The 21,612-nt window shown below is 43.6% G+C and overlaps 2 protein-coding genes across 2 annotated transcripts in view; both read left to right on the top strand.

The window, feature by feature from the left end:
• The window catches only part of LOC135558428 (parafibromin), a 34,892-nt gene extending 26,464 nt beyond the window's left edge, over nt 1–8,428 (top strand). Inside the window, exons 12-17 of the mRNA XM_064992225.1 lie at nt 1,525–1,560; nt 1,645–1,732; nt 3,315–3,476; nt 6,141–6,241; nt 6,514–6,655; nt 6,994–8,428. Coding sequence (XP_064848297.1) covers nt 1,525–1,560; nt 1,645–1,732; nt 3,315–3,476; nt 6,141–6,241; nt 6,514–6,655; nt 6,994–7,030 — 566 coding nt within the window. The 3' untranslated portion in view covers nt 7,031–8,428. The remainder of the gene's footprint in view (nt 1–1,524; nt 1,561–1,644; nt 1,733–3,314; nt 3,477–6,140; nt 6,242–6,513; nt 6,656–6,993) is intronic.
• LOC135558103 (uncharacterized) lies at nt 7,428–19,557 on the top strand. Its single transcript, XM_064991851.1, has 4 exons — nt 7,428–7,433; nt 7,619–7,715; nt 16,847–18,336; nt 19,366–19,557. Exons 1-4 carry the CDS (start codon nt 7,428–7,430, stop codon nt 19,555–19,557), a joined length of 1,785 nt encoding a protein of 594 aa, XP_064847923.1.
• The last annotated feature ends 2,055 nt before the right edge of the window (nt 19,558–21,612 follow it).

The following is a 21,612-nucleotide window of genomic DNA, read 5'->3' on the forward strand; positions in this document are numbered from 1 at the left end:
ACATAAAAAATAATCCCGGGTAAGGACCCCGGACCTGAACCCCTAAACAAGGGGACTGAAATTGGTCAAACTTGCAGATTAATACATGTACAAAATTATCCTCTTTCCCTAAAAGCATGATGGTCATGACTTTCTTACATGAAAGGGGAGGTTAACTTGGGCCCCAGACAATCGATCTGAGATCAACATAAGTTTCAGTCTTAGGATTTATTTTGCTTTAACCACTGTCTCTGCATACTCTTTTAAAAGCCTTTCTTGGGACAACTGTCAATTGCTTCAAGGTTGCGCCATCAGATCAGTGTTTGGCAGCTGTCATCGAGCGTCCGTCATTGTTTCCACCCAAATCATTTATTGGGGAAGTGCAGAGCGGACATGAGGTCCAAAGCTGGAGGTCATCGCTCAGGCCCTTGAATCGCAAGTTTGTTCTGTTATCCAGTTCTGACATTCGGCATGGCTGTGTAGAGGAAAAGTCACGTTCAGTGTGTGACATCCGTCCACGTTGTGAGCGATAGCCTGACAGCCAGAATGTGACACATTTTCAACCGGCACCGCTGATGTAGATTAATAGATGAGCTCAGTTTGATAAAGTAGCAGATGTCACAAACACTGGCCAGGAGGAAGGAATGCTGAACTTCAGCTTTAAGGAACTCACCACACACAGTACACAACACATTAGTTTAAAAGGGTCGTTACTTTTTCTGGTCTGAACAGGACGGAATTCAATGTGACTGTTGACTTGAGTGTTATGTCCCTTTTTAATGACAACTTGACTTTTAATTTGACTTCTGAACCCCACATTTTAATGCCCTTTTTTGCTCTTTTTTTTTTTTGTTGCATTAATGCAACAGTGTCATCTCTCCTGTCACAAAATATATTAATAATCAAGGCAACAACCAGCATAAATGTATCTCGGGCAGAATCAATGCTGTTTTGTCTGTTCTTGGTGGAAAAGAGATGCAAGCTTTTAAAACCTAAGTGAAAAATCTATTTTTGGAAGCCTCCGATGACACACATGGCTCTGTTGGATGAGCTCTGGACCTATATTCACAGTCTGAGTTGGAGCACTTATATATGATCAGTTTTGCCTTTTCGGAGAATAATGAATTTAATTATATGAACAGTGGTGACCTGATCCTAGATCAGCACTCATAATCTGCGACTCTTTGTGAATACGGGCCCTTTAACTATAAAATAAACCATAGTAAGAGCTGCTTTGCTATAGTGAAATACAGGAAGCATACTAAAGCAGCTGCCCGCTACTCATTGTAGCCAAGCCTCTAGACACATGGAGACATATCTATAGGTTGTGTCTGAAGTCGGTAAACAGAACAGCAGTACGTGGGTTTGATAATGCATGTCTTCAGTAAGCCAACTCATTAAGTTTATTTTTTTTATTTTTAGAAATTGGATCACTAAAACAGTGCATTGGCTTTACCTGGTCTATGGCTTTCTGTTGAAAGCGGAATAGAAGCCAGAGCTGTGGCCTCTTAACACGTTTCATTTGTTGTCTCCTTCTCCCTGCAGTTTCCCAAGCCAGACCACCACCAAATCAAAAGAAGGGTAAGTACTGCTGTGTGTGTGTGTGTGTGTGTGTGTGATGGGAATATATGAACTAATGCATATTGTGGTCCTGTTTCATTGCAGGCTCTAGGACTCCCATCGTCATCATCCCAGCGGCCACCACGTCCCTCATCACCATGCTCAATGCCAAGGACCTCCTGCAGGACCTCAAGTAAGTATTGTGTGTGTCTACAGGGAGAAACCGTTGATAAATCCTTTTGGTGTTCAACCCTGGTAAGTCATCGTCATCAATACACGCACAGTATTTATGCCACTGTGGTGCTGGGTGTTGGTAATTATCAATCATTTTAATTGTCTTCTGCTTTGTACAAATACATTGAGCATAAAGTGCTAAATAGGAAGCAGGGTGTTTGACTGAGCCAAACCCCTATCCGTTGAAATGTGCACAAGCATTTGTCTAAGTGGTAAAAGTGTAAGGTACATGACATTTAAGTCTAGTTTTATCCAAGAAAAATACACATTCTTATTTGATTAATAACAGTACTTCACGACTGAGGCTTAAACAATGAAAACCCTCTGCAATGCCATTGTTCGCCACCTCCACACCTCACGAAGGTGAAATACACCGGTGTGTTCATTGAAGGTGCGTACACACACACACACACACACACACACACACACACACACACACAGATGCACATGAGTGGAGTAATTGCTTTTTTGCAGTTTAATTGGCGTCATAAATCACTGGACGTCATAAGATGGTGGTTGCTCCGGCTGTGTGGATGAGCAGCATGGAGGTAGAGCTATAACCAGGGAGAGCCCTGATGGCAGAACACAGGGTCTAACTACCCACCCCCTGCTCTGTGAATACATGACAGCTCCTTCTAAATATTGCTACCATAGCTGCACATAGCTGTTGGCTCCTAAGCCAGCCGGTTGCCTGCGGGCATAGTGTCCGGTTACATTTAAAAACAGGGTGTTTTTAATAGGGGTCGGGAATTACTTTTGGTAAAAGAAAATGAGTGCTTATTATTGGCCTTTATCGTCAAAGAGAATAAACATAATTAGGTCAAGAAACTGGTTCTCCAATACCTAGAAAACGAAAGAGCGGGAGCTGCCCATTTGGTCAAATGACTTACTGACATTCATTTTATACGTTAACTACTAGGGCTGCGAATTGCCAAGGACCTCACGATACACCTTGTTTTGTGTATGGAGAGGCTAGCAGTTGCTAAGTTTCAAAACAGACAAAAAACCAAACTCTATGGGGAGATGTCTTTTTAGTGTGACTGGGAGAAGATGGGACTTGTTTTTTTTGTAGTTAGCGTACTAGGGAGACAATGGAGGGCTTTGAAGGCTGGAACGAATGACGGCCAAGTGGAAACCATTCAGACTGGGCTAAAAAATAAAATCTGTGCTGGAAATTAATAATAAGACTTCATTACTTTGTAACTTGATCTTATCACACCCAAGTTGTCAACATTTGTCCTCTTGGGACCACTACTACCAATTATTCATATGTATAAAATCAATTCCAAAAACCAACCTCATTATTAGATTTATAATGCCTTTGAGATTTGCATATATCCATAAAGCTATAAGTCACCTTCATCGTCCCAAAAAACATATTTTTAGCTTTGCCCCCATTTCTGAAGAACAGTTGATAACCGTAATGTGTCAGTGATAGGAATTCTCAGGAATCCGTAATTCCTGCTTTCTGGCGTCCTCTCATACTGAATTGATATTAACCAACATGTTTATTTTTTCCTTGCTCTCCCACCGTCTGTCAGGTTTGTGACGTCAGAGGAGAAGAAGAAGCAGGGCATCCAGCGGGATAACGAGGTGCTGCTCCAGAGACGTAAGGACCAGATTCAGCCCGGGGGGGCAACGCTCAGCGTCACCGTGCCCTACAGGGTTATTGACCAGCCCCTCAAACTAGCACCGCAGGACTGGTGAGTCACCACCACCAGACATGATCATTTGTCATCTTCCATATATATGTTCCACTCTGTATCGTCACCAGGACATGACGGCCAAGTGGAAACCATTCAGACTGGGCTAAAAATAAAATCTGTGAGCACCACACAAATGTAGGAGCACCAGAAAAATACATGTTTCTAGTTGATTGAGATATTGCCTACTTTGGGCCTATATGAATCATACTTAGTTTTGAAGCACATTTTGAAGACGGTATCCATTTTACTTTCTGTTCCATACCAACCAAATGTTTGCATATAATCAAATCAAATGTTATTTGTCACATACACATGGTTAGCAGATGTTAATGCGAGTGTAGCGAAATGCTTGTGCTTCTAGTTCCGACAATGCAGTAATAACCAACAAGTAATCTAACTAACAATTCCAAAACTACTGTCTTATACACAGTGTAAGGGGATAAAGAATATGTACATAAAGATATATGAATGAGTGATGGTACAGAGCAGCATAGGCAAGATACAGTAGATGGTATCGAGTACAGTATATACATATGAGATGAGTATGTAAACAAAGTGGCATAGTTAAAGTGGCTAGTGATACATGTATTACATAAGGATGCAGTAGATGATATAGAGTACAGTATATACGTATATACTGGTAATGATACCAGGTTGTTAGTAGGGTTGCACAATCTAATTGCAATGTTTCGACCCACTCTTCCACCAAGGCACCTGCAAGTTCCCGGACATTTCTGGGGGGAATGGCCCTAGTCCTCACCCTCCGATCCAGAAGGTCCCAGATGTGCTCAATGGCATTGATCTGGGCTCTTTGCTGGCTATGGCAGAACACTGACATTCCTGTCTTGCAGGAAATCACGCACAGAACGATCAGTATGGCTGGTGGGTCATGTCAGGATGAGCCTGCAGGAAGGGTACCACATGAGGGAGGAGGATGTCTTCCCTTTATTGCACAGTGTTTAGATTGCCTGCAATGACAACAAGCTCAGTCCGATGATGCTGTGACACACCGCCACAGACCGCTCCAGAGTACAGGCCTCGGTGTAACGCTCATTCCTTCAATGATAAACGCGAATCCGACCATCACACCTGGTGAGACACAACCGCAACTCGTCAGTGAAGAGCACTTTTTGCCAGTCCTGTCTGGTCCAGCAACAGTGGATTTCTGCCCATAGGCGACGTTGTTGCCGGTGATGTCTGGTGAGGACCTGCCTTACAACAGGCCAACAAGCTCTCAGTCCAACATCTCTCAGCCTATTGCGGACAGTTTGAGCACTGATGGAGGGATTGTACGTTCCTGGTGTGACTCGGGCAGTTGTTGCCATCCTGTACCTGTCCCGCAGGTGTGATGTTCGGATGTACCGATCCTGTGCAGGTGTTACGTGTGGTCGGCCACTGCGAGGACGTTCAGCTGTCTGTCCTGTCTTCCTGTAGCGCTGTCTTAGGTGTCTCATAGTACGGACATTGCAATTTATTGCCCTGGCCACATCTGCAGTCCTCATGCCTCCTTGCAGCATGCCTAAGGCACGTTCACACAGATGAGCAGGGACCCTGGGCATCTTTCTTTTGGTGTTTTTCAGAGTCTGTAGAAAGGTCTCTTTAGTGTCCTACTTTTTCATAACTGTGACCTTAATTGCCTACCGTCTGTAAGCTGTTAGTCTTATTAATGACCGTTCCACATGTGCATGTTCATTAATTGTTTATGGTTAATTGAACAAGCATGGGAAACAGTGTTTAAACCCTTTTACAATGAAGATCTGTGAAGTTAATTCATAAAAATCCAATTAACTTTGAAAGACAGGGTCCTGAAAAGGGAGTTTATATGATCGACAGTACCTGACAATGTTGTTGTAATTCTTGGCTGTACATGAAAGTACCCTACATCCACATACTGCTACACCACTTTAGCAACCAGCCCCTCAAAAGTGTACAAATGACTGGCTTACAATGAGTACTGCCATTTTACTGGACTATACACATTCAGTACAGTGACATGTTGTATTATTTGTCTATTGGGTTTGTGTTTTATAATTAAGCAATAAGGCCCGAAGAGGTGTGGTATATGGCCAATATACCACGGCTTAGAGCTGTTCTTATGCACGATGCAATGCAGAGTGCCTGGACATGGCCCTTAGCCGTGGTATATTGGCCATATATTACACCTCCCCGGGCCTTATTGATTAAATATAACCCAGAGGTGCCTTATTGCTATAATAAACTGGATACCAATGTAATTAGAGCAGTAAAAATAAATGTTGTTTTTTTTCATGCCCATGGTATATGGTCTGATATACCATGGCTGTCAGCCGATCAGTATTCAGGGCTCAAACCACACAGTTTAATTTTAGTTGAAGATGTGTGTTACTTCGCATGTGTGAATTGGATACGCTTTTCGTTTGTTTTGCATATTTCAACTCCCTCCGAGTCGCCTTTTTGGAGAGTTGGGTCATGGCCAGGGTCTGCCGTTACCAACTACGAGCAATTATGGTTTAAGTGCCTTGCTCGAGCCCATCAACAGATTTTTCACCTAGTCAGCTCGGGGCTGCGAACCTGCAACCTTGCGGTCACTGGCTGTCCACCGCCCATGAAAAATTCACCCGCAATCTGCAATCAGAATGTCTGCCAGGGCTGGAAAGTTGATATTGACTTTGTGTTGTGCAGGGATCGTGTGGTGGCTGTGTTCGTGCAGGGCCCTGCCTGGCAGTTCAAAGGTTGGCCTTGGCTGTTGCCTGACGGATCTCCTGTGGACATTTTTGCTAAAAGTGAGATTCCTCCCATTTCTCTTGCTGTTATACACATGGGTATCATTTTTGACAAGGTAATTGAATTTCTTGTTGCAGGTAACTACTGGTAATTAGTATGGTTAGCCAGTTAAATTGCCACCCATACTAAATGCTTTGGCTCCTAACCTGTTATACCTGTTCAATGAATTAGACTTAGTTTAATGCATATTTGCAAGCTAACCTGTACAACCCAAGTGTCCACTAGTATTGGTCCTACCTAATCGACTGTGTGTGGTTGTGGTCGTCTGCAGTAAGAGCCTTTCATCTGAAGTATGACGAGCAGAAGATGGATCCCAACGTTCAGAAGTGGGATGTCACCGTGTTGGAGCTGAGCCACCACAAGCGCCATCTCGACCGGCCCATGTTTCTGAAGTTCTGGGAGACCCTCGACAGGTGTGTTCTTGAAAGCACATTTGTGCACATGTATGGTCGTGACACAATGGGGTTGATATTAAACCCACCTCTGTCATGCACCCTCCGCTCCCTCTAATCTGGGATGTATTTTCAATAAAATGTCTGGGGAAAATGATTAAAGAGGGGAAAAAGTGGAAGATGTCTGTGTAGATGGGTTATTGTAAATGTTAGCACTCGTATACATGGAGCTAAATGATCTCTGTAAATGTTCTCTGGTGTTACACACAGTTGGGATGTACAGTATATTTGAATAAGATGCCATTGTAGAATGCATGAGCTCCTACTGACCAGGTGTTCTCGTCCTGTTCCACCCACAGATACATGGTGAAACACAAGTCCCACCTGAGGTTCTGAGCCTGGACCGTGGCCACCTTACTCCACAGGTCCCGTCAAGGCATTTATAAACCCCTACCGCAAACCTAGCCCCCCCTTCCTCCTCCCTGCCAGGACTACCTCTAGAAGAGACTGGGTACCCTACTAGCACTTTGGGCTCCAAGAAAAAGCCCCCGTGTTCAGATAGTCCTTCAGGAAAATACCTTCTACCTGGTCTCCATAGTTACAAGCAGCAGATGCAGTATGTCACTCTGGACATGGGGAGGGGAAGTTGGAGCTTCCAATGTTTTTTTCAAGTTCTAATGTAAAAAATTAAACTATATCAAAACTATTTTCTAACGTGAGAGCATCTTACTGTGGAGACCGAGGTTGAAGAGCGAGCGAGATGGAGAGAGAGTGGACGAGGAGGGATGGATAGATGGAGGTGAGAGAAGAAACCTCTTCTCCTATTTCCTTTGTGAAATGAATCCTGTACATTCCATGTGAAACATGAGCTGGCTAAGAAGCCCTTCGGAAAATCTGGGTGGTGCAAATTTAAAATCATCGCTAACCATAAAGGATATGAGACCTCTGTTAGATTCATTTTCCTGTGTTTTTATTTTCTCAAAGGACCACCCCCCCAAGCTGCCTCTCAAATGGCACCCTACCCCATATGCAGCACACTACTTTGTCTACCCAGTGTCTAAACACAGGGCCCCAGTCAAAGGTAGTGCACTATGAATGTAATATGGTGCCATTTGTGATGGGAACCCAGTTTGACAAAGTGTAGGTAGGCAGCCCATAGAGAATTATAGAGGGGCTCTCTTTTTTTCTGTTGTTATGGTGTCAAAGTGCACAGGCAGCGCCATTGATGACATCTCCATTTTTGAAGTCGTCAATTTTCTTAATCTACTACTTCTGAGTTGGGAAACAAAGGGTACACGGTGTCACCTGGAGTATGGTGTTTGAACAAGGCGAAGGTTGATTTACTGCCATCTGCAGTTATGGAATGTTTGCTCACCAGCTAAATTAATTTGCTGATCCCTTCTGTTGACCTGGATGGATTTTGCAATCCTTAAGACATAGGAAGTTCCACCAAGTTGACTACTTGAAAATGGTGGAGGTCCTCAATGGCTCTTCTTATGGGCACTGATGCAGCCCTGAAGCATCTGAATGATGTCCCATGCGATCCAAATGTATATATGATATAAGAGCCAAACTTTCCGAAAACAGACTTTAAAGAAAATCAAAAAAAGCTATTCTCTTATTGATGCATATCAAAGATCTTTATGATTCAGTGGGATTGATGTGTCAATTCCAGCCTTGGCTCAAAAGTGTTTGTTTGTTTTGTGCTGTGCAAATGAAAGGAATGATGGCGAACATTGCGTTATGTTATGTGTTCACAGTGCAAATAGATCATAAAGCTGGTAGAGGAACGTCTTGATTGTGTTGCTGTTTACTTCTACTTTTACCATGCAGAGATGGGTTTTTCCTGCCCACATGATCTGAACCCCACTAGGGCCCATTTTTGTCCTGGCTACATATAGTTATGAAAACTGAACTTAACACAATACAGTAGTAACATTATAATATTACCTGTCTTACTGACATTTACTGTTGGTAAATGGAACAGTGGCTTTGAAGAATAGTCTTAAGTTTATTAAAAATGGGTGTGTAATCAGCTAGCTTTGTAAAATAAAATACCTCAGCATATCAGCTACTTTAGAACAACAACTCAGTGTCTAAAATGTGGTGTGAAAAAGACATGTTGAGTCAACCAATTGTTGCCCAATGAGTCAGACTACTTTTTTTTTTTTTTTTTTTTTTTTTAACTAGACAAGTCAGTTCAGGACATTCTTATTTACAATGACTGCCTAGGAACAGTGGGTTAACTGCCTTGTTCAGGGGCAGAATGACAGATTTGTACCTTGTCAGTTCAGGGATTTGATCTAGCAACATTTCGGTTACTGGCCCAATGATCTAACCACTAGACTACCTGAAATGGAACCTTGCCCACTTATACTGGAACACATCCAGGTAGTAGTGTCGACGAGGGAGAACCGAGCAGATCAGACTTCCTGTAAATTCAGAACCACATCTCTGGGTCCTATTCATTAGATGCCAAGCAGAAGAAAGCGGACAAACCTTAAGGGGCGTCATGCACTTGTCCAAAATTAAACGCTAGTCTTCCGTCAACTCGAATTATGTGAGTCACATGCTTGGTAAAAACAACAGGCGAAGGTAGACGAACAATGAAATGTTTACTTACAGGGCCTTCCCAACAATACAGAGAACATGGAGAAGAAAAAACTAAATAAAACAATTGCCGAATTGGTCTGGAGCCGTAAAATGGCTGCTATACATTGCAGCTCCATTCTAAGAGCTTCCATGTGCAAGAATGTAGATGACACTGGTGTAATAACTGACCAGCCACACACTGTGGTTGTGTTATTATGGGTGGGTGGGGGGGGGTGGAGTTGTTGAAATTTGATATCTGATCTCATCACTGGCAGTGCCACAGTCTGTGACCATCTTTGGTCAGATGATACATTTTTATAAATAGGTAGGAATGTTGAGTCATAATTTAGAAACAAGTTTCGAAAACATTCCCCAGCAGCACAGAGGTAAGTTACAACATTAACGCATTATAATATTGGCCAGGAAAAGTCCAGGAATGGAGTTGGCCAGACGATGTCTTTTGCTCACCTGAAGGGTGGTGCGGATGCAGCAGAACAGCGACGTCAGTCAGCTAAACTCTGGGTGGGGGGTGTGTAGAAATACACCCCCACTTTACCACACCCCCAGAGCTTTAATGTAGCTCGAGCCTACATCATTTCACAAACTCTAAAACGCTATTTTGGAGAACAGCAAGAACAAACAAATGACCCCACACGTGAATTATCACTGCAATATTAGGTTTAAATGTCTGTGGAATGGCGTGTACAATGTACTACTGAACCTTAAACATACTACTTTACTTGAGAAACTGCGCGAGCAGTGCAACATGAAATGGACGCATATAATATATATGCTATCACGTCTCAAGGCCGAATTCAAAAACCGATCATGTGAAATTAACCAGAGCATTAAACCGTGGACTGCGAATATAAACTATGCTAGATAACTACAACACATGCATTGAAATAACAGGCATACATTAAAGGATGTACTTAGGCCTACAATCGACAAGGACGTATGAAGACACAAACGACCAAAGAAATAAGAAAATCGTAAAATACAAAAGGAAAATGTACACATTAAGGTCTCGCGTGCTGCCTCCGCACAGGTAGACATTAGAGGAGCTCCGTGGCGTGTGGCTGAATGGACAGCGTCTATGTCTAGTAGCTACAATTATTCAGTTTGTGGTCAGTTAGACATTTTTGGGGCACGGTTGAGTAAGTAGCCTACAATGCTTATATGCAAGTCATAACCGGCACGCAGATCTTTAGAGATGTTAGGATCAATTATTTTTATTTCTACTTTGCACATTCTTCCATTGCAAATCTACCATTCCAGTGTTTTACTTGCTATATTGTATTTACTTTGCCACCATGGCCTTTACCTCCCTTATCTCACCTCATTTGCTCACATTGTATATAGACTTGTTTATACTGTATTATTGACTGTATGTTTGTTTTACTCCATGTGTAACTCTGTGTCGTTGTATGTGTCGAACTGCTTTGCTTTATCTTGGCCAGGTCGCAATTGTAAATGAGAACTTGTTCTCAACTTGCCTACCTGGTTAAATAAAGGTGAAATTAAAAATTTAAAATTGTAAATTGGCACTCACATGGAAAAGGTTGCCCACCGCCTGCTATTGGCTATATGAAGCCTTCCTCGTGGAACGGCGCATACAGTGTACTATGACAGTGTCCTCTCGTGTGATTCTCACCAAAATTGTTGCTCTGCATTCAGATCAGTGTTGCCAACTCATCAGTAAGGAAAGTAGCTATTGCCTGTCCGAAAAGTCGCTAAGTGACGTCATCATACATTTGCATAATTGGCCATGTGCATGTAATTGTGATGGACGCTGAAGGAGAGAGAAATAACGTCACTGTAGGAGAGAGAAATAACATCACTGTAGGAGAGAGGAATAACATCACTGTAGGAGAGAGGAATAACATCACTGTAGGAGAGAGGAATAACATCACTGTAGGAGAGAGAAATAACATCACTGTAGGAGAGAGAAATAACATCACTGTAGGAGAGAGAAATAACATCACTGTAGGAGAGAGAAATAACATCACTGTAGGAGAGGAAATAACATCACTGTAGGAGGAATAACATCACTGTAGGAGAGAGAAAAATAACATCACTGTAGGAGAGAGAAATAACATCACTGTAGGAGAGAGGAATAACATCACTGTAGGAGAGAGAAATAACTTCGTAGGAGAGACAAAAAGTGAGTAAAAAAACACCCTAAATATGTTTAGAATGACAAATTAACTTTCTTCTGTCGATTCTTGTTTTTTTATATGTCACAATTCCAACCCTCCTCTATCCGGGCTTGGGACCGGCAAAAGTGACCAAAAAGAGACACTCTGGCGGAGTTACTTTATTTTTAATTTTATGTTTTTGGCTTTCTAGTTGAGTTTTTTTACATTTACATCCCTCCCTGAATGTAAGCTTGGTGGGATCAGCCAGCGGCGGCTTCCCGCATGCGCGATTTATTTGCAGTCTGGACACAGAGGGGTGAACATCTGCTCTGACTGCAGCGGCAGCACCCGCTGCTCATTGAGAAGAGTAAGAACAATATGAGCTTTCACATCAGAGTCTCCAAAAGTCTCCAACAACACCAGAAAAAGTCACAAGATTTGTCGCTATTCTCTTTATTGAAAATGTAGTGACAAAGTCGCTAAGTTGGCGACACTGATTCAGAGATGTTCCTTTTGTGTGCATCCTGCGCATCCAGATTCTCCTGGACAGAGGAATGGATGCCAGATTCTCCTGGACAGAGGAATGGATGCCAGATTCTCTTGGACAGAGGAATGGATGTCAGATTCTCCTGGACAGAGGAATGGATGTCAGATTCTCTTGGACAGAGGAATGGATGTCAGATTCTCTTGGACAGAGGAATGGATGTCAGATTCTCCTGGACAGAGGAATGGATGTCAGATTCTCTTGGACAGAGGAATGGATGTCAGATTCTCTTGGACAGAGGAATGGATGTCAGATTCTCTTGGACAGAGGAATGGATGTCAGATTCTCTTGGACAGAGGAATGGATGTCAGATTCTCTTGGACAGAGGAATGGATGTCAGATTCTCTTGGACAGAGGAATGGATGTCAGATTCTCTTGGACAGAGGAATGGATGTCAGATTTTCCTGGACAGAGGAATGGATGCCAGATTCTCTTGGACAGAGGAATGGATGTCAGATTCTCTTGGACAGAGGAATGGATGTCAGATTCTCTTGGACAGAGGAATGGATGTCAGATTCTCTTGGACAGAGGAATGGATGTCAGATTCTCTTGGACAGAGGAATGGATGTCAGATTTTCCTGGACAGAGGAATGGATGTCAGATTCTCTTGGACAGAGGAATGGATGTCAGATTCTCTTGGACAGAGGAATGGATGTCAGATTCTCTTGGACAGAGGAATGGATGTCAGATTCTCTTGGACAGAGAGATGAATGGATGATCAGATTCTCTTGGACAGAGGAATGGATGTCAGATTCTCTTGGACAGAGGAATGGATGTCAGATTCTCTTGGACAGAGGAATGGATGTCAGATTCTCTTGGACAGGGGAATGGATGTCAGATTCTCTTGGACAGAGGAGTGGATGTCAGATTCTCTTGGACAGAGGAATGGATGTCAGATTTTCCTGGACAGAGGAATGGATGTCAGATTCTCCTGGACAGAGGAATGGATGTCAGATTCTCTTGGACAGAGGAATGGATGTCAGATTCTCTTGGACAGGGGAATGGATGTCAGATTCTCTTGGACAGAGGAATGGATGTCAGATTCTCTTGGACAGAGGAATGGATGTCAGATTATCTTGGACAGAGGAATGGATGTCAGATTCTCTTGGACAGAGGAATGGATGTCAGATTCTCTTGGACAGAGGAATGGATGTCAGATTCTCTTGGACATTTCAAAAAGGAAAAACAGACAGAAAACTCCCCAACAAATCACGTGTTTGGGTAGGCGGGGCATAAAATATGATCTGGAATTGTGCTGATATTTAGCTGGGGAAGAGGCGGATACAGCAATGATGACACTGTTGAGTGGTGTCTCATTTCTGACTCCTCCTCTCTGTCCCAACTGAAGCCGGAACTTCTAGGCCTGATTTAAAAAAAAATATAATACAAAATAAATATATTTTTTTTTTTGTTGGGGTGGGGGACTCAAATTACCGACATGGTCATCAGTTATCCTATTAAAAACATTTGCTTCCACCATACGGCAAAATGTGTTGAATTGCAGGAAATTAGTTATAAAACTGCTAAATCTACCCCATGGCAAAATGTGTGTGTGGGGCGGGGGGGTATGGATGTGGGTACAGTCCCAGGACCACTGCGGCCCCTCATGATCAATTCCATTTTCTTTATGGCCCCCAAAGCCATCAACTTGTAATTTAGCTGAGCTGACCTTTTAAGGATATTAGTCATGATTTTATAGTATGTTTATTTGCCTACTGAAACAGACCCATCACAGGTGTTTCTGATTTCCTAATGTTGTCAATGTCAACAGTGAAGGGTCAGGAATACCCCTCTGGACTGATTAGCAAGACTTGATTAGCTTTCAAGGCGATTAATTTGACCAGCATGTGGTAAGCCTTAAAACCGCAGGTACATGACAGTCAAAGGAGTGTTTTAATGGTGTCATGTCTTTAATGGTGTCAATGGTCTTTGTTTCTGGCCATTTTGAGCCTGTAATCGAACCCACAAACGCTGATGCTCCAGATACTCAACTAGTCTAAAGAAGGTCAGTTTTCTTGCTTCTTTAAATCAGTTTTCAGCTGTGCTAACATATTTGCAAAAGGGTTTTCTAATGATTAATTATCCTTTTAAAATTATAAACTTGGATTAGCTAACACAACGTGCCATTGGAACACAGGATTAATGGTTGCTGATAATGGGCCTCTGTTCGCCTATGTAGATATTCCATAAAAAAATCAGTCGTTTCCAGCTACAATAGTCATTTACAGCATTAACAATGTCTACACTGTATTTTGGATCAATTTGATGTTATTTTAATGGACAAAAAAATGCTTTTTAAGTGACCCCAAACTTTTGAACGGTCGTGTTTATTTATAACCTACTAGGCAGGGTCAATTCCTTACACATCAAGACAGCCAATACATCTCTGTTGCTAGGCAGGAACATAGTTGGCTCCTCTCACTGGTGAAGTCATGGCCCTTCCTGATTCTAGAACTTTTGTGGGCGTGGAAGTGTGTGTGTGTGAGATAGGACTGTAGTAGGAGGGTCGTTGTGGTGGGCCCCTCTGTGTGAGGACTGTAGTAGGAGGGTCTTTGGGGTGGGCCCCTCTGTGTGAGATAGGACTGTAGTAGGAGGGTCGTTGTGGTGGGCCCCTCTGTGTGAGATAGGACTGTAGTAGGAGGGTCGTTGTGGTGGGCCCCTCTGTGTGAGATAGGACTGTAGTAGGAGGGTCGTTGTGGTGGGCCCCTCTGTGTGAGATAGGACTGTAGTAGGAGGGTCGTTGTGGTGGGCCCCTCTGTGTGAGGACTGTAGTAGGAGGGTCGTTGTGGTGGGCCCCTCTGTGTGAGATAGGACTGTAGTAGGAGGGTCGTTGTGGTGGGCCCCTCTGTGTGAGATAGGACTGTAGTAGGAGGGTCGTTGTGGTGGGCCCCTCTGTGTGAGATAGGACTGTAGTAGGAGGGCCGTTGTGGTGGGCCCCTCTGTGTGAGATAGGACTGTAGTAGGAGGGTCGTTGTGGTGGGCCCCTCTGTGTGAGATAGGACTGTAGTAGGAGGGTCTTTGTGGTGGGCCCCTCTGTGTGAGATAGGACTGTAGTAGGAGGGTCTTTGTGGTGGGCCCCTCTGGCCCCCCTCCCAGAGGTTTCTTCTCACTTCATCTGTTGACTTGACCTCAAGCCAAATTCCTCGCTCCTCCGTAGTTCCGCTGCTGGCCTGCCTTACCAGAGACTAACTGTTGCCCTTCGCCTTCCTTAGTAACTTTCCGTACGCATTCCTTATTGAACCTTCATTGACACAGAACATAAACCGTTAACATATGTGTAACGTAACTGACTTGCCTAGTTAAATAAAGGTGAAATAAGTCATCAACAAGTTATTTTATAGAGTGACAGGAATAAGTATATTTCTAGTTAGAAGCCAACAACGTAAAACAGAAAAACAAGAGAAGGAGCCAGCTGGTGCCTGCTTCCTTTAAAGAGGTCCCTGGTGTGTTTATCTGACGTTTACAATATGTGTGCTCCCCCTCTAGTTCCCGGACACTGTTTTAATGGTCTCCAAGTCGGATTTACGACTCAAATTAAAGAAGCTGCTGGGATTGGGGCAAACACAAAAGCTAAAGCCCGGTGTCCCTTTAAAGAAAAGGAGGAGGATATCTATGAGCTGTGACCCAGAAAGGTTCCTGCAGCACATTGTAATTGGCCCATGGAGAATAGCTTTTTTCTAGTTAGGATGGAGTGACAGTTTTAAAGGCACAATCTGGGATATTAATGATTTATACCCATTGCTTCTTGAAGAATATAGGTTAATGCCTCATGGGCTTAGAAATGTTTCTTCCCCTATCATACCCCAAAATATAAGGTACTCCATTGATTAGCTCCATCTATACATTTTGAGTCGTTTCAATTCCCCAGCACAATTTCTCAGCTTTATACCGAACCAAGTGGTGGGTCTGTCGTTTCTGTCATGAAACAAACTAAGGATTGTGTATGTAATGCTACTCTGTATGTTGATGCTGTGTCTTATCATGTTGAATTAAGATTCATGTAGGCATGTTATTGGCAGCTATTCTCATGGGTAGAGACCCTACTGCTCAGCCTGATGTGTGACACATGAGAAATGTCACTTGTTTGCTGTTTTTTTTTCTCTCCAGATGAACATTTTGAAAGTATAAAAATGAATCTGCCGTGGTGTTTATCACGTTTGAGCGTGTCATTTGACATCTGATGTAACTTTGTTTGAGAATGCGGGAGAATCATTAAGGTGTACTGTAGGGGAGAATGCCTATCAATGGCAACAGTCACCCATTTGCTATGCACAGTACACTGACTATAGTCACACCATCTGTTATCTCCAGTATATCTCCGCTCCATCTATTCCACATGGTTGGTAGTTATGGTTACGCACACAATCGTACAGTTGCTGGTATTAAAAATTCCCCCTCAAACTATTTACAAGGACGACTCGGGAGGTTATCCTCCCTGTTCCTTGCGCGACTGCATAGTCTGCATATTCATTTCATTACGGGGAAAAAAGAATGGCTCACCTATTCCTCTCCAGCTGTCACCTTGTTTCAATAGTGGGATCATGTGCGCTTCTGGTGTGAAAAATCCTCCTCGCTTGTGTTTGTAGGGTACATCAAACCTATGATGAATATCAAACACATAACCAGACTGACAGTTTCAGGACCGTTCTCCCTCCACAACTGATTAGATAGCTTTCACCTTTGAGCCATGAACGATCGTAGAGGCAGGTGGTAAATGGGAGAGGGAATGGGACTATGTAGAATTGGGAGAGGGAATGGACTCTGTAGAGGAGGGTGATGGGACACTGTAGAGGGGGGTGAAGGGAGGGAATGGGACTGTAGAGGTGGGTGAAGGGAGGGAATGGGACTGTAGAGGTGGGTGATGGGACCTGTAGAGTCCCTCTCCCATCACCCACCTCTACAGAGTCCCATTCCCTCTCCCATCACCCACCTCTACAGAGTCCCACATCTACAGAGTCCCACTCCCATCACCCACCTCTACAGAGTCCCACTCCCTCTCCCATCACCCACCTCTACAGAGTCCCATTCCCTCTCCCCCATCATCCACCTCTACAGAGTCCCACTCCCTCTCCCATCACCCACCTCTACAGAGTCCCATTCCCTCTCCCCCATCACCCACCTCTACAGAGTCCCATCACCCACCTCTACAGGGTCCCATCACCCACCTCTACAGGGTCCCATCACCCACCTCTACAGGGTCCCATCACCCACCTCTACAGAGTCCCATCACCCACCTCTACAGGGTCCCATCACCCACCTCTACAGGGTCCCATCACCCACCTCCCAGGGTCCCATCACCCACCTCTAGAGTCCCATCACCCACCTCTACAGGGTCCCATCACCCACCTCTACAGGGTCCCATCACCCACCTCTACAGAGTCCCATCACCCACCTCTACAGGGTCCCATCACCCACCTCTACAGAGTCCCATCACCCACCTCTACAGGGTCCCATCACCCACCTCTACAGGGTCCCATCACCCACCTCTAGAGTCCCATCACCCACCTCTACAGAGTCCCAGCACCCACCTCTACAGAGTCCCATCACCCACCTCTGCATGGTCCCATCACCCACCTCTACAGGGTCCCATCACCCACCTCTACAGTCCCATCACCCACCTCTACAGGGTCCCATCACCCACCTCTACAGAGTCCCATCACCCACCTCTACAGAGTCCCATCACCCACCTCTACAGAGTCCCATCACCCACCTCTACAGAGTCCCATCACCCACCTCTACAAGGTCCCATCACCCACCTCTACAGAGTCCCATCACCCACCTCTACAGGGTCCCATCACCCACCTCTACAGAGTCCCATCACCCACCTCTACAGGGTCCCATCACCCACCTCTACAGGGTCCCATCACCCACCTCTAGAGTCCCATCACCCACCTCTACAGAGTCCCAGCACCCACCTCTACAAAGTCCCATCACCCACCTCTACAGGGTCCCATCACCCACCTCTACAGTCCCATCACCCACCTCTACAGGGTCCCATCACCCACCTCTACAGGGTCCCATCACCCACCTCTACAGGGTCCCATCACCCACCTCTACAGGGTCCCATCACCCACCTCTACAGAGTCCCATCACCCACCTCTACAGAGTCCCATCACCCACCTCTACAGAGTCCCATCACCCACCTCTACAGAGTCCCATCACCCACCTCTACAAGGTCCCATCACCCACCTCTACAGAGTCCCATCACCCACCTCTACAGAGTCCCATCACCCACCTCTACAGAGTCCCATCACCCACCTCTACAGAGTCCCATCACCCACCTCTACAGAGTCCCATCACCCACCTCTACAGAGTCCCATCACCCACCTCTACAAGGTCCCATCACCCACCTCTACAGAGTCCCATCACCCACCTCTACAGAGTCCCATCACCCACCTCTACAGAGGGAGAATGGGAATATTTGTATAGTATGGCTAATGATGCAGCATTCTAATGTACTCATACAGAGGCTGAGAATAACATCTCATTTGTATCACATGCGATAGACAGAAATCTAATCCTCCAAGAGTAATTGTTGTGGTGTATCTTACATTTCGCAATATCTGTGGAAAGAAGAACTTTGAGAGTGGTGAAAAGCTTTATCTCCCCTTCCCCATTCTTCATAGATGGGATGCATCCCAAATGGCACCCTATTCCCTATATAGTGCACTACTTTAGACCAGAGCCCTATTCCCTATCGAGTGCACTACTTTAGACCAGAGCCCTATTCCCTATCGAGTGCACTACTTTAGACCAGAACCCTATTCCCTATATAGTGCACTACTTTAGACCAGAGCCCTATTCCCTATATAGTGCACTACTTTAGACCAGAGCCCTATTCCCTATATAGTGCACTACTTTAGACCAGAGCCCTATTCCCTATATAGTGCACTACTTTAGACCAGAGCCCTATTCCCTATATAGTGCACTACTTTAGACCAGAGCCCTATTCCCTATATAGTGCACTACTTTAGACCAGAGCCCTATTCCCTATCGAGTGCACTACTTTAGACCAGAGCCCTATTCCCTATATAGTGCACTACTTTAGACCAGAGCCCTATTCCCTATCGAGTGCACTACTTTAGACCAGAGCCCTATTGCCTATATAGTGCACTACTTTAGACCAGAGCCCTATTCCCTATATAGTGCACTACTTTAGACCAGAGCCCTATTCCCTATATAGTGCACTACTTTAGACCAGAGCCCTATTCCCTATGTAGTGCACTACTTTTCACCAGGGCCCACAGTAGTGCACTATGTAGAGATAGGGTGCCATTGGGGACGGCACAATGGGCTTTCAGCTTTGATAGGCACGTACGAGTCGATCTCCGTGGTATCATCCTCAGGTCCGTCTCGGGGTTAATTGGATGTGCTTGCTCCAAATCCGTGGCTTTAGTGTTTCAGTCAGAGGAAGTATTTGTCCCGGAGGTGCTGCTGTGTTCATGTCCTTTCCCCAGGTAGGAATGCAGATATTCAGGCAGATGGGATGTTCCCATGGCCCCTCCTCTGGTTCCCAGGCTCCGGGGCTCCAGACAGGGCCAGGGGGATACAGCGTGAACTCGTTCACGCCACAGCTTGGCTCACTGGAGGTCACAGACACAGCACTCGTCACAACCATCAGTCAGAATCAACACAACAAATTAGACTGAAGTGTGGGGAAGTCTTTTGGATCCATGGTGAGATACAGTTCATTCAGAAAGTATTCAGACCCCTTCCCCTTTTCCACATTTTGTTACGTTACAGCCTTAATCTGAAGGATCACATTTTGTTACGTTACAGCGTTACTCTGAAGGATTACATTTTGTTACCTTACAGCCTTACTCTGAAGGATTACATTTTGTTACGTTACAGCGTTACTCTGAAGGATTACATTTTGTTACGTTACAGCGTTACTCTGAAGGATTACATTTTGTTACCTTACAGCCTTACTCTGAAGGATTACATTTTGTTACGATACAGCGTCACTCTGAAGGATTACATTTTGTTACCTTACAGCCTTACTCTGAAGGATTACATTTTGTTACGTTACAGCGTTACTCTGAAGGATTACATTTTGTTACGTTACAGCGTTACTCTGAAGGATTACATTTTGTTACCTTACAGCCTTACTCTGAAGGATTACATTTTGTTACCTTACAGCCTTACTCTGAAGGATTACATTTTTAAAAATCCTCATCAATTTACACACAATTCCACAAAATGACAAAGTAAAAACAAGCTTATAGAATTTTAGCAAATGCATAAAAATAAAATAAAAATAGAAATAGCTTACTTATATAATTATTCAGACCCTTTGCTATGAGACTCGAAATTGAGCTCAGGTGCATCCTGTTTCCATTGATCATCCTTGAGATGTTTCTACAATTTGATTGGAGTACAGCTCTGGTAAATTCAATTGATTGGACATGATTTGGAAAAGCACACACCTGTCTATATATGGTCCCACAGTTGACAGTGCATGTCAGAGCAAAAACCAAGCCATGAGGTTGAAGGAATTGTCAGTTGAGCTCCGAGACAGGATAGTGTCGAGGCACAGATCTGGGGAAGGGTACCAAAAAATTCCTGCAGCATTGAAGGTCCCCAAAAACACAGTGGCCTCTAATTCTTAAATGGAAGAAGTTTGGAACCATCAAGACTCTTCATAGAGCTGGACACCCGGCCAAACTGAGCAATCGTTAATAGTTGTGGTCCATCTGTTGTTGTTATTAGTTGTAGTCCATCTGTTGTTGTTATTAGTTGTAGTCTTATCTGTTATTAGTTGTAGTCCATCTGTTGTTATTAGTTGTAGTCTTATCTGTTATTAGTTGTAGTCCATCTGTTGTTGTTATTAGTTGTAGTCTTATCTGTTATTAGTTGTAGCCCATCTGTTGTTGTTATTAGTTGTAGTCTTATCTGTTATTAGTTGTAGTCCATCTGTTGTTGTTATTAGTTGTAGTCTTATCTGTTATTAGTTGTAGTCTTATCTGTTGTTGTTATTAGTTGTAGTCTTATCTGTTGTTGTTATTAGTTGTAGTCTTATCTGTTGTTGTTATTAATTGTAGTCTTATCTGTTATTAGTTGTGGTCCATCTGTTGTTGTTATTAGTTGTAGTCCATCTGTTGTTGTTATTAGTTGTAGTCTTATATGTTATTAGTTGTAGTCCATATGTTGTTGTTATTAGTTTTAGTCTTATCTGTTATTAGTTGTAGTCTTATCTGTTGTTGTTATTAGTTGTAGTCTTATCTGTTGTTGTTATTAGTTGTAGTCTTATCTGTTATTAGTTGTAGCCCATCTGTTGTTGTTATTAGTTTTAGTCTTATCTGTTATTATTTGTAGCCCATCTGTTGTTGTTATTAGTTGTAGTCTTATCTGTTGTTGTTATTAGTTGTAGTCTTATCTGTTATTAGTTGTAGCCCATCTGTTGTTGTTATTAGTTGTAGTCTTATCTGTTGTTGTTATTAGTTGTAGTCTTATCTGTTATTAGTTGTAGTCCATCTGTTGTTGTTATTAGTTGTAGTCTTATCTGTTATTAGTTGTAGCCCATCTGTTATTAGTTGTAGTCTTATGTTATTAGTTGTAGTCCATCTGTTATTAGTTGTAGTCTTATGTTATTATTTGTAGTCCATCTGTTATTAGTTGTAGTCTTATGTTATTAGTTGTAGTCCATCTGTTGTTGTTATTAGTTGTAGTCTTATCTGTTATTAGTTGTAGCCCATCTGTTGTTG

This window comes from Oncorhynchus masou, chromosome 17 (assembly GCF_036934945.1).
Source record: "Oncorhynchus masou masou isolate Uvic2021 chromosome 17, UVic_Omas_1.1, whole genome shotgun sequence".
In the NCBI taxonomy this organism is placed as follows: domain Eukaryota; kingdom Metazoa; phylum Chordata; class Actinopteri; order Salmoniformes; family Salmonidae; genus Oncorhynchus; species Oncorhynchus masou.

What these genes read in the sequence shown, in the direction of transcription:
- LOC135558103 (XM_064991851.1), top strand. An exon ending in ACACAGGGCCCCAGTCAAAG is followed by an intron (nt 7,716 to 16,846) that starts GTAGTGCACTAT and finishes CCACCTCTACAG; the next exon opens with AGTCCCACATCTACAGAGTC. An exon ending in AGAATGGGAATATTTGTATA is followed by an intron (nt 18,337 to 19,365) that starts GTATGGCTAATG and finishes TCCTTTCCCCAG; the next exon opens with GTAGGAATGCAGATATTCAG.